This window comes from Tympanuchus pallidicinctus, unplaced genomic scaffold, assembly GCF_026119805.1.
Source record: "Tympanuchus pallidicinctus isolate F22 unplaced genomic scaffold, pur_lepc_1.0 scaffold19, whole genome shotgun sequence".
Lineage (NCBI taxonomy): Eukaryota > Metazoa > Chordata > Aves > Galliformes > Phasianidae > Tympanuchus > Tympanuchus pallidicinctus.
In genome coordinates, this window is record NW_026294710.1 from 11440857 (window position 1) to 11454819 (window position 13963).

A 13963-nucleotide genomic window follows, 5' to 3' on the forward strand; every position below is an offset into this window, starting at 1 on the left:
GAAACACTAAGGAGCTAAAATAATTCATAAAAAGAAGAGCACTGGCCAAGAAATGGCACAAGATATCTGAAATCCTTAGAACATGTCTCCTGCGTTTTCACAAAGGATGAAAGTGAAAATTCTGCTTGGAGGCTTCATCTCTTTGGAAGTCAGGGAACTGTAGAGAAAGGGGCAGCTGGTTTGAACTGCCTGTGTTTCTATCTCAAGACCAGCGTAGCTCAGTATGGGGATAAATATAGTGAGGCTGGCATCAAAATAAAGGAATAAAGCCTATGGCTATGTGTTCCTTGTGGAAACAAAATCAAATCTGTTCCTATAAATACTTGGAGTGATTATCTATTGCCTCTCTTCTGTGTGCCTTTAGAGTATCTGAATACCTTGTATTTTCTCATGTGTTACTAAGCAAAGCTGGAGGGGAGAGAAGAAGGGGACAAAAAACCCTGTACTTTCCAATAAGAACTTCTGTGGGAACTATCACATCCCAGTAATATAGAAATAACCATTGCCCTTCTGTCTTTTGGCTTTTTCTGTGTAGAGTGGTTTTTTTGTTGTTGTTGTTCTGTGATGGGCACTTAAATGTATTTTCATTTGCAGTTTAAGATCTTAAATGTACCGATGTCTTCCCAACTTGCTGCAAACCACTGGAACCAACAGCAAGCTGAACAGGAGGAGAGAATGCGGATGAAAAAGCTCACTTTGGATATCAATGAACGCCAAGAACAAGAAGACTACCAGGGTAAGAAAATGAGTGTACCTCATTTTAATCATCAGAAAATCTGCAGAAATACCTGTGATCATTAGCAGTACAGGTTCTGAATATTCATTTGTAGCACTTAATAGAGAAACTCTACTTTAGTTCGTTGTTCTTTACATATTCCCTGTTCTCTGTGCTCAAAAGTTTTTGCAGCTCTTCAATGAAAGAGAGTTTTAAAGTCTCAATAAATAGCATTTCTGTTTAGTTTGGAAGAGTAGAAAAATCAAATTACTGTTCCCTTTAATAACAACAACAAAAAAATCTACCACAAAATTAATCTGATGTTTGTGGCACTGTCTCAGTTAGTGGAAGAGAATTGAGTTGGGTGCAAGATATATTAATTCTGTACAATTAAAGCTCTTGTTTTTGAGTATAAATAGACAAAAGTACTTGGAGTCTTGAAGTTAAGAAAATACTAAGTAGTGACCTCTGCCTAGTAAATAGAATCTGTTGCTTTAGCTTCATGTTGCTAATGTGCTGGGAGCTCTACAAGTCTGAGTGTGGGAAGAACATATTAACAAAGTTTCATACAAATTATGTGATCCTGTTCTTTTTACGAGTACAGAGACCAAGCATTTTGGAACATCAACAAATGGAAAGGGTACCACAAATTCTATATATCCCTAAACCACTGCACTGGATAAGTTTGGTTTTGTTTCAGGCTCAACTTTCCTTGGCTTACTCAAACAGCAAACAAAGTCAAAACAAATAAAATTGATGGTATTCAGTTCTTACATTAGCTTTTCCATTTAACATCTCTGAAGTTCCTGCTCTTTATTTTTTTATTGTAAGGATGTTGCAATCTGGTGGTAATCACAGGATGAGTAGTTAATTATCAGGAAATCTCATTTAAAGTGTTTAGTGAAAGGTCATTATTCATCATGAAATGGAAAAATTTAAATTAAAGCAGCTCTAATTGGAAAAAATAAAATCAAAGCATGGTGTCTAACACTTCATCCTGGATTCTGATAATGCAAGAACTAAGCATGTGATCCTCAAAAGGAGTGTTTTTTCCAAAGCGAGTATCTACAGAGCTCTGAAATTGTATTACAAATATGTTCTTAGTATTAAACACCATCTTCTGCTTATAAAAATGTTTTCCAAGCCTTTTAGAAAGCTCCTCATGGAAAAGAAGCAGTAGATGTCAGAATTACACTCTTACGTGCTTTTTTCAGACTTCTGATGAGTTTCCTTCATTAATGACAGTTCTACTTTACTAATGATCAGAGTGTTTGTATTCTTGGTTTATTTTAACTTGTCCTATAAATTTGTGGGTATCTCTAAAAATCAGTCTGTTTAAGTTATTATTTTATTGTAGCTGTGATTCTTATCCAAAAAAAGATGACATTCATTTTGTTGTGAAATGATTTAGGCAGAAGTCAAATAGCATTCCTGTTTAGAGCTGTTTGTGCACACATTTTTCAATATGTGTGTATGAAAATGTGCAGCTGATTGGTCCTTTTGAAGAGTCTCTTTGCCTGTAACAAGTTGGTGAATTTATGCAGACATGAAAGAGAGTTGGTTTTAAACTTCTGTCTCAGGCTTTGAAGTTACCAAGGGAGTTGGAACTTGTAATGGGGTTCCTCAAGGTTGTCCTTACATATGCACCTAACCTGTGTAAATGGAAAAAGCCATAACGAATGAAAATTCACCTGTGTGAAGTACTTCACTATTAAATAAATTATATTTAGTAATACTTATTAGTATTACAGGCATATTAATACAGCTGTGTATTTGGTACTTGGTGACTGTACATGAAAATCGGAACTGGATGCTGCTTCCCTAGAAGATGGGCAGCACACCCTCAGCCTTGCTAATCCACTGTGTTCCCTTGCCATTTCTTCTTTCCTGTAGCTTCTGGTTTTGTCTGTTTCTCAATTACTGACTTTTCACAAATTCCACTGATTCTTTTTCACCAAGAAGTCAGACATGTATGTGGTTCATTGCTTCAGCACCTGCCTGACAGTGTGCCATAATCTCTTCTTTTCTTCCTGATCTGGTCATTGCCTTCTTATGGAGATCTATCCTGGTATGCTGGATTGTTTTGAAGGATGTTACTTCCTGATGTTTACAGATATGGGCTGTTCAGTGTCCTGAGTGGCTTTCTTTGCATTTTTCCCAGGTTTCAATGCGGTTTACTAACCGTTGACACCAATACTGTGTATAAAATCTTTCATCGGTTCATAGTTTCTCCAGGACTGGATGGATAGCTGACTGAAAGCTTTGTGTACGTTTTGTAAATGACCATACAGTCCCACGGGTCTCCAGTTCTGACTTGTGCGAGTCTTTGGGAGAGTGGTTGAAGTTTGTTTCTTACAGACGATGAGTGCGTGTCTCCAATTCCAGGTTGGAGATTAGCAGAGATTAGAGAACCAGACAGAACAGACTTTCAAACGTAATCTGTTTAACAGCTTATTCCACTTTTTCCCCTTCTTTTTTTTTTATTCCATCCATTTGCTGAACAAGGAAGAGTCTTGCACAGGTAGACTGTCAGAAATATTTCTGTTGGACGCTCGAACACGTGGGCAGAGTTTACGTGAAGGTTCCTGCTGTGTATTTGTAATTATTTTGGATACTTAATAACCATTAACGTAGTCTCCTAAAGAGCAGTTTTTATCTTAACAACAATGAAATGAAGTCTTGCCAAGTGCCAACACGTCATACTTTTACCTGTCTTGAGCTGCCCAAAAGTTGGGTGTCCAGGGCTAAAGTGGGTGCTGATGCCTCTTCTGCATCCACTTGCTTCTTCCCACTGATCATACAGTGAAAAATCCCAGCCAGAAGACAGTTGGCGTAATGTAGGTCAGCTGAGTCACCCTCCTCAGGTGTCTGTCTTCTCTGTAAAACGATCCTATTAGGGCTACTTTAGACAAAGTCCTGACTTCTAGATGCTAATTTAGGACAAGTTTCTCACTGAGTTTTTAATTGAGAACAATGTTGTCCAACTGTTACTATTTCAGAGCAGTTTTATGGTATGGCTCTTCACAGTGCTGTGAGCCTTTAACCCTACTTACTGATACAGTCAATGGCTGATATTTTTGGAAAGAAACTGTCATAGCTCTGTTACGAAGCACCTGCAATGAAAACCACTGCTGGCAGTTTATTCTACAGGAACATCTGGAAATGCAAGTTTACACTATGGGGTTCTGTGGGTTTGTTGGTGCGATTTTTTTAAACTGAAAACAAAAAGCTGTAGAATAGCATGAAAAATGTTGACCCAGTCACAGCAAAGTGTAAATAAGTATTTTTAAACTAAATGTGCTCGTGTAAATTCCTCTTCAATAAGATGTATAGAAAATGTGTTTAACTTTCTTCCTGTATGAAATTACAGAAATGTTGCAGTCTCTGGCACAGCGTCCAGCTCCAGCAAACACGAATCGTGAACGGCGGCCTCGTTACCAGCATCCGAAGGGAGCACCTAATGCAGATCTAATCTTTAAAACTGGTGGGAGGTAGGACAATCTTCTTCTTAAATGTTTTAATTCTGCTTCTGGGCAAGTAATTACCTCCATAATCAAGATAGGTAATGATCTACATAATTCAAGTGGATCTGTTGGTTGCTTTCTTTCTGTTCAAATCCTGAATAAGATTTTGTGCTTCTAACACAGCTTCTATGAATACATCTTTGACAGAGGCTGGGAAGGCAGGGGATTATTTTTCAGAGTCGAGCCTCTTTGTTACTGGGAAAAAGATACAAGTCTGCTTCCCCAGTGAGAGGGGGAAGAAAATGCACAATGGTTTCTAGAGAATCTCATTGTGGCTTCTTTTTCACACAGAGGTGGTGACACACTGGAACAGGTTGCCCAAGGAGGCTGTGGATGCCCCATCCCTGCAGGCATTCAGGCCAGGCTGGATGTGGCTCTGGGCAGCCTGGTCTGGTGGTTGGCGACCCTGCACATGGCAGGGGGTTGGAACTGGATGATCATTGTGGTCCTTTTCAACCCAGGCCATTCTGTGATTCTGTTCTTAATTTGGTGACCTTTAGATCTCTGTCCAGTATTTAAAAGCCTGAAAGGGAAAGAAGATGCAGCCAAGGCAGGGAAGGAGTAAGAAAACCTGTCACTTGTGGTGCACAGGAGCATAACAAAAAGAGGATTAACATGAGAACTATTCCTTAATGGTTATTCCCTAGCCATTGCTTAATAGTCACTGTACAGCTTTAATATAATCTCAGTCTCTTTACTTACTCAAAGTAATCTTCGTAGAATAAGCTATGAAATTTAACTCTGCAGCACAAATCTGAAAAGACAGAGGTTCAGATGAGATGCAGTATTTTCATGTTTCTCTTTTTGAATATTAATTTTGGAGCTGGATATATGGAGCAACAAGCAGAAAAGGAAAACTTCACCTATCAAGTCTTTGTAAGCCACAAATTAGTTAATAATGTAATGTGCTATGTTACAGCAATATTAACAACTTCTCTGGTACATTTTTGTAAGCATTTTATGGCATTCTGATCTCTTATTCCACTGGCTCCCCTATTGCTTTTACACAAAAACCTTTTTTTTGAACAAGGACTGCATTTTAAAATAACTAAATGTAGCTCAATAAAATGAGTAATGCTGCCCATTCAGCTTTTTTACTTCACTGTGGCCTAATACTGTCATAAAAATAAAAACTATTGAATTTTTCTGAATTGCCATAATACCTACAAGTGTTTCACAGCTAGCTGTGCAGTCTTCTCTTGTAGATTTTTGTCATCTTTCTCAAATACCTTGCAGTCTGTGCAAGGAGTGCTCTGAAGTTACTCCTTAAATATAGCAGCGTGCCCAGCAGATGTGAAACTCGAACAGTTTATGTAGTTCTTTTCAAAGCTTTTTTCTCCAAATGTTTAGGAAAAACATAATATAGGATTTTACCATAAACTAGGTCAGACATTGTCCTCAGAACAGTTTGATCAGTGTTTGCTCGCTCAGATATTTGTGCCACGTGCTTGCAGTTCCGATCAAATTTTGTGTTATGTGATTTACTCTTTGTTCCCTTTAATCTATAAGCTCCTCAAAGCAGAGACCAGGCAGTTAGTTTTAGTGGGCAGGCTTTATTTGCAGCATAGTGCAACATTCAGGCTCGCAGTCGCACATCAGTTGAGCCATCTCAGCCTGTAGAAAGAAAACTTCTGAACTCACAGCAAAGGATATTTAAGCAGAGCTTTGTTTATTGAGGACTGGGTCTGTCCATGGCTTACCACCATAGTACAGGTTATACATCAGCTGCATTTCTAAGAGCTGCTGACTTACGGGATGTTTTCAGGATTGTCTTCTGACTTTGAAGGATGGGTTGCAGAGTTCCTGCACAGGCTGCCCTTGCTTTCTGGTCAACAAATTACCCCACCAACCTCCATGTGAACACTGGTCTTTTCCCATTTATTGAGAGCAAAATTTTCACGTTAAGCAATTAATGTTAGTATCTGTTTGAAAGAAAGTAATATCTGTTCACTACAGATTCACATACATGATGAGTGAGCTTGTTTGGGTTGTATTTTTTGTGTACAAAGAATAGATCAGTTGTTTTCTTGCAGTATTAACTCTAAATTTACTGAAAATAATTATGTCTGTTCTTTGAGAGAGGAGATCTAGAATGAAAAGTTGTTTGAGGATAAGAAAGATCTGAGCAAATAAATCTCCTGGATTCCATTGTAAGGCACAGTCTCACAGGTTCTAAAGTTAATGGCAAGATGAGGGTTTTAGTTGGCTAAGAGTGGAAGAAGAATTTGGTGTTTTAACTGCTAAGCATACCCCTAAGGACCAACATCTCAAACATCTTTCAGAAAGGTGGATCCAGATCTTTCTGTCATAGTAGTTGACTCAAAAATTGACAGAGGTACCGGAGCTCTCTTGTATGCTTTTGGCCCTGCACAATCTGGTAACCCTGAGTGCCCAGCAGGCTGTGACCTCCAGAGGGCTCTTTGAACCTCAAGTTTGTTGTGGTTCTGTTTTGGTCCAGCAGGGCCCTAACATAAATAAATGATCAGGATAGTTCTAAAAATGATGTCTGACTAATGACAGCAATTTCCCCCTCCCCCCTCTCACACATGCACATTTTCAGCCCTTTCACCTGCAGTAACACCACTGTAAGTGGGAGATGAGTGAATGACAGTGGCTGTAATGTGGGCATCACATAAATAAGAAAAGTCTTCCTGTAATATTTACTCTATTTGTCAATAACCTGTTTCTGTGGTGAAATAAATACCACACAGTTCTTGTTCACCTGGTGTAGGGATCCTGCTTTGGCAGGGGGATTGGACTCGATGATCTCTGGAGGTCCCTTCCAACCCCTACAATTCTGTGATTCTGTTATTTGGTGTGTGCTGAACACTGCATCAAAAATCACAGCTTTGTGCTGTTAGTTTGTAATTGTGTGCTTCTGCAGCCTCGAGTATTAGCACTTATTAATCCTGCAAGGAGAGGATTCATTTTGGGACATAAACATGTAAGGCTGACTGACTTTAAAGGCAATGTACTGTGATTCCAATTGAAAGTGGAATTCCTCAGTTTGCTCCAGCAGAACTCAGCAGACAGCCATCTTCACTCTTACCTTCAGATCTATGGCATTGAAAGAGAACTCTGGTTACCCAACTGTTACACTTCAGCAACTCTACAATATTAAACAATATTTTTTCACGTGGTATTATCAGGAAAACACTCTTATTGAAGTGAGGGCTGTTCTTCAAAACTGTGGAAGTTGTTTCCTTGTGCTTTAAGAGGACTGAGATCCATTAAAAGACTTAGCTCATAAAAGGAAAAATAAATAACCTCATTTTATGACTTTCTTTTAAGCATAAGCTTCCAAGACAAAAAACAGAATTGAGAAGTCTTCAAAAAATCAAAAACACTTGGTAGAGTTGAGCCTTGTCTTAAAAAAGAGCCAGCAATCTCAAAACTGGCCGCTGTTCTGAAAGTGCAGCCAAGGATGGAGGACCTGTCGTCGTCAAAAGGCCCACTGGGATGCGTGCATAAGCTGACAAACTAAATCATACTTAATTGATAATTTCAGCTCTACAGTTTGCATCTGACTCTTATTTCCCTTTAATAAAGAAGAACGAAGCATGAAGCTAATAACAGGATGCTAGGATTTTATTAGCCAGATATTCTCATTATGGTATTTTGTTAATGCTCTGAAAAATGAGAGTACAGCTAATAAGGAAAAATGTGAATTTAAGCTCATGGTTTCCTGTTCCAGCTGCTGGATGAGAATACTTCTTACATCACCCCCTCATAGCTGTTGTACTGATCAGTATTACATTTTGAAGCTTTCCACTCACTTATTAATGGGATGTCAGAAGCCACAGGCAGTGTGAATCAGATTGCTCTTATCCTGTTCACCTCGGCCTGGCTGGCTGCCATTCCCTTGTGCAGGGCAAACCCTCAGGTGCAGATGTGGCAGTGTCTCAGGAGTGGACAGATGTATTCCTTGGTTCTTCACACAGCTTATGAAATCCTCAGTTCTCATTTCCAGTGGTCTTTTCCATTCTTTTGAAGATATGGGAAGATCACTTCTTCAGCAGTATCGCTTTGCTCTTGGTTAAGACAGTGAAATTGTTCCCATCAATGTTTTCTCACTAACTTAAATTCTCCTAATTTCATATGTAACGGATTCATCCTCATTTCCTCATATGTACTGAGGATTGGTGTTTCTGAGCACTGTCACAAGTCCCAGTTTTCTGCTCCAGGTAAAACCCTGCATCTTTATGTCATAGGGCATATTGGCCACTGCCAGCAGTGTGGCTGAGAAAATGACTCGGATGGTGTTACAAGTTGCAGGCATTAAAACAGAGAAGGGAGGCAGAGGAGGTGGTTGTAAAAATTTGCATTCACAGTTGAAGTTGCTTTTAATGACAGCTCTATACAGAGTTTGATCTTGCCAGATACAGGTTTGGATGGAGTTCTTTTGACCCCCTTTTGTTCATTTTTTTTCCTCTTATTACTTGCAAAATTGCATAGCAAGTGCATAGCTTTTGTCTTTAACCAACTGACTTTCAGCTGTTCTGTGCTGGTTGTTGCTTTGGGGAAAAACGCCACATGAAATTCCTGTTTTTGGAAGTAATGCTGCTGCCATGACTTCTACCAGCAGCATCCTGCCCCAGTCCTTTGGAACACTGCTCCCCTGCCCAATCTATCACCAGCATACCATGCCACCTCTGTTTTGAATGAGTGTGATTTGTACTAACTTAAATACATGCAGCTAGTTTTAACAGTTCTCCTTCCCTGTGCATCAGCAGTGTAATTATTTCTGAGGGATGCAGGAGAGGTAAAAGCACAATTCTGCAATTCGCTGCTCTTGGAAGCTTTTTCCCTCACTTGTAGCATTCTAGTAAACATGTTAAGACTGAACTTCCTTACGTTGAACCACACAGCCAATGGTTTTGAGTGTGCCAGGAGTTGGAATGTTCTGTTACATAATATTAAAGCATGATTACCAGCAGTGCATCAGCTCAGTACTTTCTGACAACTTATTGTGCTTAAATCACAAGAATACTGAATAACTGAAGCACTGAATAACAAAACAATGGGATACATAACAATACCAAATCATTGTGGAAACCTTTCCTGTTAAAATAAATGTGGAAAGTGCTGTGTCTTGTAAGATGTCCAGTAAAAGCTAGTTTTAGATGAACTTCCTGTTTAACAAAAGCTTGAGGTTCGTGCAGTAATGTAAAGAATATGGCCTGATTTATTTACATTGTAAAAGACTTGAGTACACAGTGGTGCAGCTTCCTTGTGGGTGTAAATATTGTCCAATCTTTACCTTGTTTTGCACTACAGAATCTGAATTTGCTGTGTAGAACTCAGTAGATAAGCACTTCAGCACAGCTCTCAGCTACTGCATTTGAGGCAGTGAGACCCAATTAGCATTACTTGTGGATTTCTTTGTCTTACATCATTTGCAGGAACGTGATACAATAACTTCTCAAGGCATGTTTCATTTCAGTGTGTTATCACATCAGCTGTGCACTGCAGCAGGAGGATAAGTCCGCTTTCTTCGTTCTGGACCGTTTCAGGTTGATCTGGTTGGATTTTGTTTCCTGATGTGTCTGCCTTATTTTGTCCAGCATGGTCTCTTTTAAAATGTATATGGATACTAGAAATATGTAACTTCAATACGTAGAGGCTACAGGCATACCAAAACCACCAGCAGTATATCGCAGCGTTTGCTATTGAGGATGGTAGGGGATATTTCTCATTAAACTATTTTTTTTTTTTTTTGTCTTTTCTTAGGAGACGTTGATCCAGCAGCAAGTGTCATTTCATTAGGTCCTGTATCTCTGATGTTGTGGATAGTGGAGTCCTCCAGCAATTAAGTGAGAGCAGTGGACACATCTCAGCATGTCAGTCTAGAGCGTTCGGAATGGAAACCTGGGCCAGGCTGGGGCCGTGGGGCAGAAGCAGCCTCCTCTCTTCCCCCCAAAACCCACACGGAACGCGTGGAAACTTCCAGTCATGGCCTGCCAAAAAAAACAAACAAAACAAAAAAAGCTTTTTGCAATGGGAACCATGTGAGGATTACTCTTCTCATAGGAGCCAGAAGTGAATGAATGAAATGGTCAGCTTGACCAGCGAGCAGCTCAATGAGAACTGCGATCAACCTGAAGCTCAGATGGATGACACTGGAGTGGAAAAGGTCTCGATGGCTCAGAGTGGGGGAAAACAAAGTTCTGTGCTTGATGCAAACTGTATTCTCTTTGTGTTGAAGGCTATTCTTTGGGGGCTGTGAATGTACAGCTGAAAAATGGGGAGCAAACAGTGAAATGCGAAAGAAAACTCTGACGTGGGAGAGCTTCTTATCGAACATCAGCTACTCCTCACAGATCTCTGGTTAAGGAGTGAGCTTTTGCTGCCAGACAAGCAGGAAAGATGGGTTGGGGAGTGGGGAGGGATGAAAAACTTAGGAGCCAAGGAGGTAAAATGTTTGTTAAGGTTTAAAATAGAACGTGAAGTTGATTAACACGGGGTGTTGACTCATACTGCTTAGAACAGCCTGACACCAGCCTAAGGACAGGGATATAGCTGAGCCCATTGTATGTATCATTGAAAACCAAAACGTGCCAGTCAGCGTCACGGGGAGGTTGAGGAGCGGAGCCGATGTGTTGTTGATCTTCATGGGTTGGTAAGCCTCTGTGTCTATTGAAACAAACAAATGAAAAAGTTTAAAAAAAAAAAAAAAAAAAAAAAAGATTAAAGTCTGGAAACAAGTAGAATTTTTATTTTTTTTCTAAGTAGAAGTGAGGTTTCTTGGTCTGTTTCTGACAATCTGTTATTTATTAGCGTAGGTTTTTGTTTGCTTTCAGGTAGAAGTAGTTAATTCAGTTAAGGAGCTCACCTGTATGTTATTACTAATTCTTTTTTTTTTCTAGCTCTTTTGAAATTCTTTTTATCACTGTTTTTGGTTTCTGCATGTAGGAAGGGAGACTTGTAAAATTGTAACATTTCATAAAGAAATGCCGCCCGATCTTCACCAGCTTCAGAAATCTGACCTTTGCCAATGCTGCAATAAAGTGTTGTAATTTAGAAGCGGTGTCTGTTTCTTTACATTGGTTCAAGAATTTAAAACATACCACTTACATCATGTTCTTTAATCCCAGAATTGAGCAGGGAAGCTGGGGAAGTGGAGCTGTGTGTAAAGGAGCAGACGCAGAGCTGCAGCGGCACGCAGCGTAACAGCCTTTAGGGCGCGGAAGGCCTGCGATGACTGGGGCACGTCTCCCCTGCAGACCCGGGTCTGTCGTGGCTGTGGGTGTGAAGTGCCCTACGAGGAGGAAGCTCTGTGCGAAGACGAGTCTGTGGTTCAGGTCTGGGATGGAAACAGCAAGCTTTTATGAGTCCCGTTTGTAACTGTGCTCCTTCAGAAGAGTCTGAAGTTCTGCAACAAAATTCACATCTCTCGAAGTTCTGCTTCCATGATGACAAATACCTGTCCATTCCTCATCGTTACAGTCAGAGCCTTGATTTACTGAGGGTGATTTCCTTTTCTTCCTTTGCTGCTAAGGTCCAAAGGATTCCATTTCTCCACTGAGCATTGCCTGAGCTTTGACAGAAGCCATGGATTACAGCAGCCTGCGTTTGGTGGTTCTGTTTCGGATGGTGACTCCATTGAACAAAGCACAGCTCACACAGTGCTGGCTCTGTACCTTTGCAGCCGATTTAACCTAAACCAAGTGCTCAAGAATTGTACATTTTGGTCGATGCTCTTCTGTGATCTGCACGTCTCACTGCTTTGCCCGCATGCAGGATGTTTATTCCTAGCTGACAGTGACTCATCTCATACAACCACGCTTGTCCTCCTGTGCAGTGACCCAGGTGCTCTGCCATGTCACTGGAGACATTTGAGCTCTGCTATCAGTGCATGGGCAGAGGACAGAGGATGTCCTTGCCAAGAGGATGTCACTGCAAGTGATCCCAAGAGCGCTCGGAAGCAGTTAGGGGCAGAGCGAGTTCCCATCCGGGAAAACGTGCGTGGGTGAATGAGGAATTGCTTCACGTCCTTGACTGCATAAAGGATTTCTCCCCTGTCTTATCTTCTTCTGGAAAGAATTTGGACTCTGTTCCGGGCATTTGAAGCTGAGCTTTCACTGATGCTCACATCAGTGCTCATGGAGCTGGTGAGCAGGAGGTGCGCTGTGTGCTTTATGGCACCGCAGCTGAAAGCCTCCGTGGGCTCAGGGCTGTGCAGCTCCTGCGTGGAGGTTGGGTCACAGGAAATGATTCTTGTGAGAGGTGAGGCATTGGCACCGGCGAGGTGGTGGTGATTGCTGTCCCTGGAGGTGCTCAGGAGATGTGCAGATGTGGCACTGAGGGCTGTGGTTAGAGGGCATGCTGGGGCTGGGAGGATGGTTGCATGGGATGATTGTGGTGGCCTTTTCCAACCTTAATGATTTTGTGATTTGAAGGTGGTGAGGCTCCAAAACCCTCAAGTGTGAGATTCATTGGGATTGTAGTCAGGGGCAGCACCTTGAGCTGCAGCTGATGGACGCTGTTCTTTTTTTTACCTTGCAATGCTGTAATGTGATAAAATAAGCAACTATATTTTAAATTATGAATTGCTGAGCTTTCAGACTTGCTACAATTTTATTAACTTTCAAGTCCTCCCAAGAAAGAAGCCTTTTCCGTTTGTTACCCAGATGAAATTACCATATTCAGCCACAGCTGGTGCACGCGAGGTAATTTGATGCACATTAAGGCATAGATAACAACTTCTGCATTGTGAAAGCTGCCTGCTTTGCTCGACTTCTCATCTGTTCCCTTTTGCAGCTGGCCTGTTCCCTCGCAGCACTGATTGTGCACTTGGCAGGAGCCCGGCAGAGGAGCTCCAGCAGCTTGCTGATGCAGAATTCTCTTTGCTTTGAATGGGAACGTTATCTGACTTCAGTAAATGTGGTGCTGTTGGAGCACGCTGACTTGCCCGCTTGTTTCCAAAGATGGATTTGGTCAGCTGGAGGCAATTCTGGCCCTTCCACCTGGGCAGCACCAGCATGGATACAGATGGGGACGGCTGAGGGCGAGCAGCTATCAACCTGTGCTAACAAACAGCCCGCGTGCGTCCAGCCACAGAGAAACCACACTGCAAAGCATAGTCAGATACAGGCCCCGACCTGCAGTCGTCTCGCTGTCTGTCTGAAGGTACAGATAGATGGGAAAGTCATTAAGGGGCCTGCTAATTCCCCACAGTTGCCCACAAGAGGGGATGCTGTAGTCTTGAGGCTATGTATCCAAGAGAGAAATGTTCAGAAACGCCGTCACGCCACTGCCGTGAGCCTGCCATTGCCCTCACTCAGTGCTCTTCTCTGTTCTCTCTTCTCTTTGGAGCTTCATAACTTGTTTGTTCTGTGATGATGCCTTTCCCCACTCCTGTGCTTCACTGTCCCTCAGAACTCTATAAATAGGATTTCCTCACCAGCGCCGAGTGGTTCCGAGCGTGCTGCACACAGGAAACTATCTGGGTAGGAATCAAACAAGAGCCTGAATGTCAAAACATTGACTTGCATTGTTTGAGTTATAAACTTTGCCCTTAAGTTGTTATTGTTGGGGTAGGATTGTGACATTACAACACGGTGCTTGTGGTCGCTGTCAGTAGAACAAACACTGAGCTGTTAAAAAGAACAGTGCTCCTTCCTTCCTCTCTCCCTTCCCTGGAGCTGAGCTCTCAGGCAAATAAAAATAGTGGTGAAGCTGAAAATGGTGGGGTAGGTTTAGATTTTGCAAGTGTTTATTTGTT

The 13963-nt window shown here is 41.4% G+C and overlaps 1 protein-coding gene across 6 annotated transcripts in view; it reads left to right on the forward strand.

The window, feature by feature from the left end:
* Window positions 1-11262, forward strand: part of UPF2 (UPF2 regulator of nonsense mediated mRNA decay) — a 56322-nt gene extending 45060 nt beyond the window's left edge. For 4 of the 6 annotated variants that reach the window (XM_052681186.1, XM_052681185.1, XM_052681184.1 and 1 more), the window contains 3 exons: window positions 595-736; window positions 4086-4206; window positions 9970-11262. In XM_052681186.1, the coding sequence (XP_052537146.1) occupies window positions 595-736; window positions 4086-4206; window positions 9970-9979 (273 nt within the window). In that variant the 3' untranslated portion in view covers window positions 9980-11262. Of the gene's footprint in view, window positions 1-594; window positions 737-4085; window positions 4211-9969 lie in introns of those variants that run through there. The other 2 variants (XM_052681188.1, XM_052681190.1) reach the window with 1 other exon arrangement.
* The last annotated feature ends 2701 nt before the right edge of the window (window positions 11263-13963 follow it).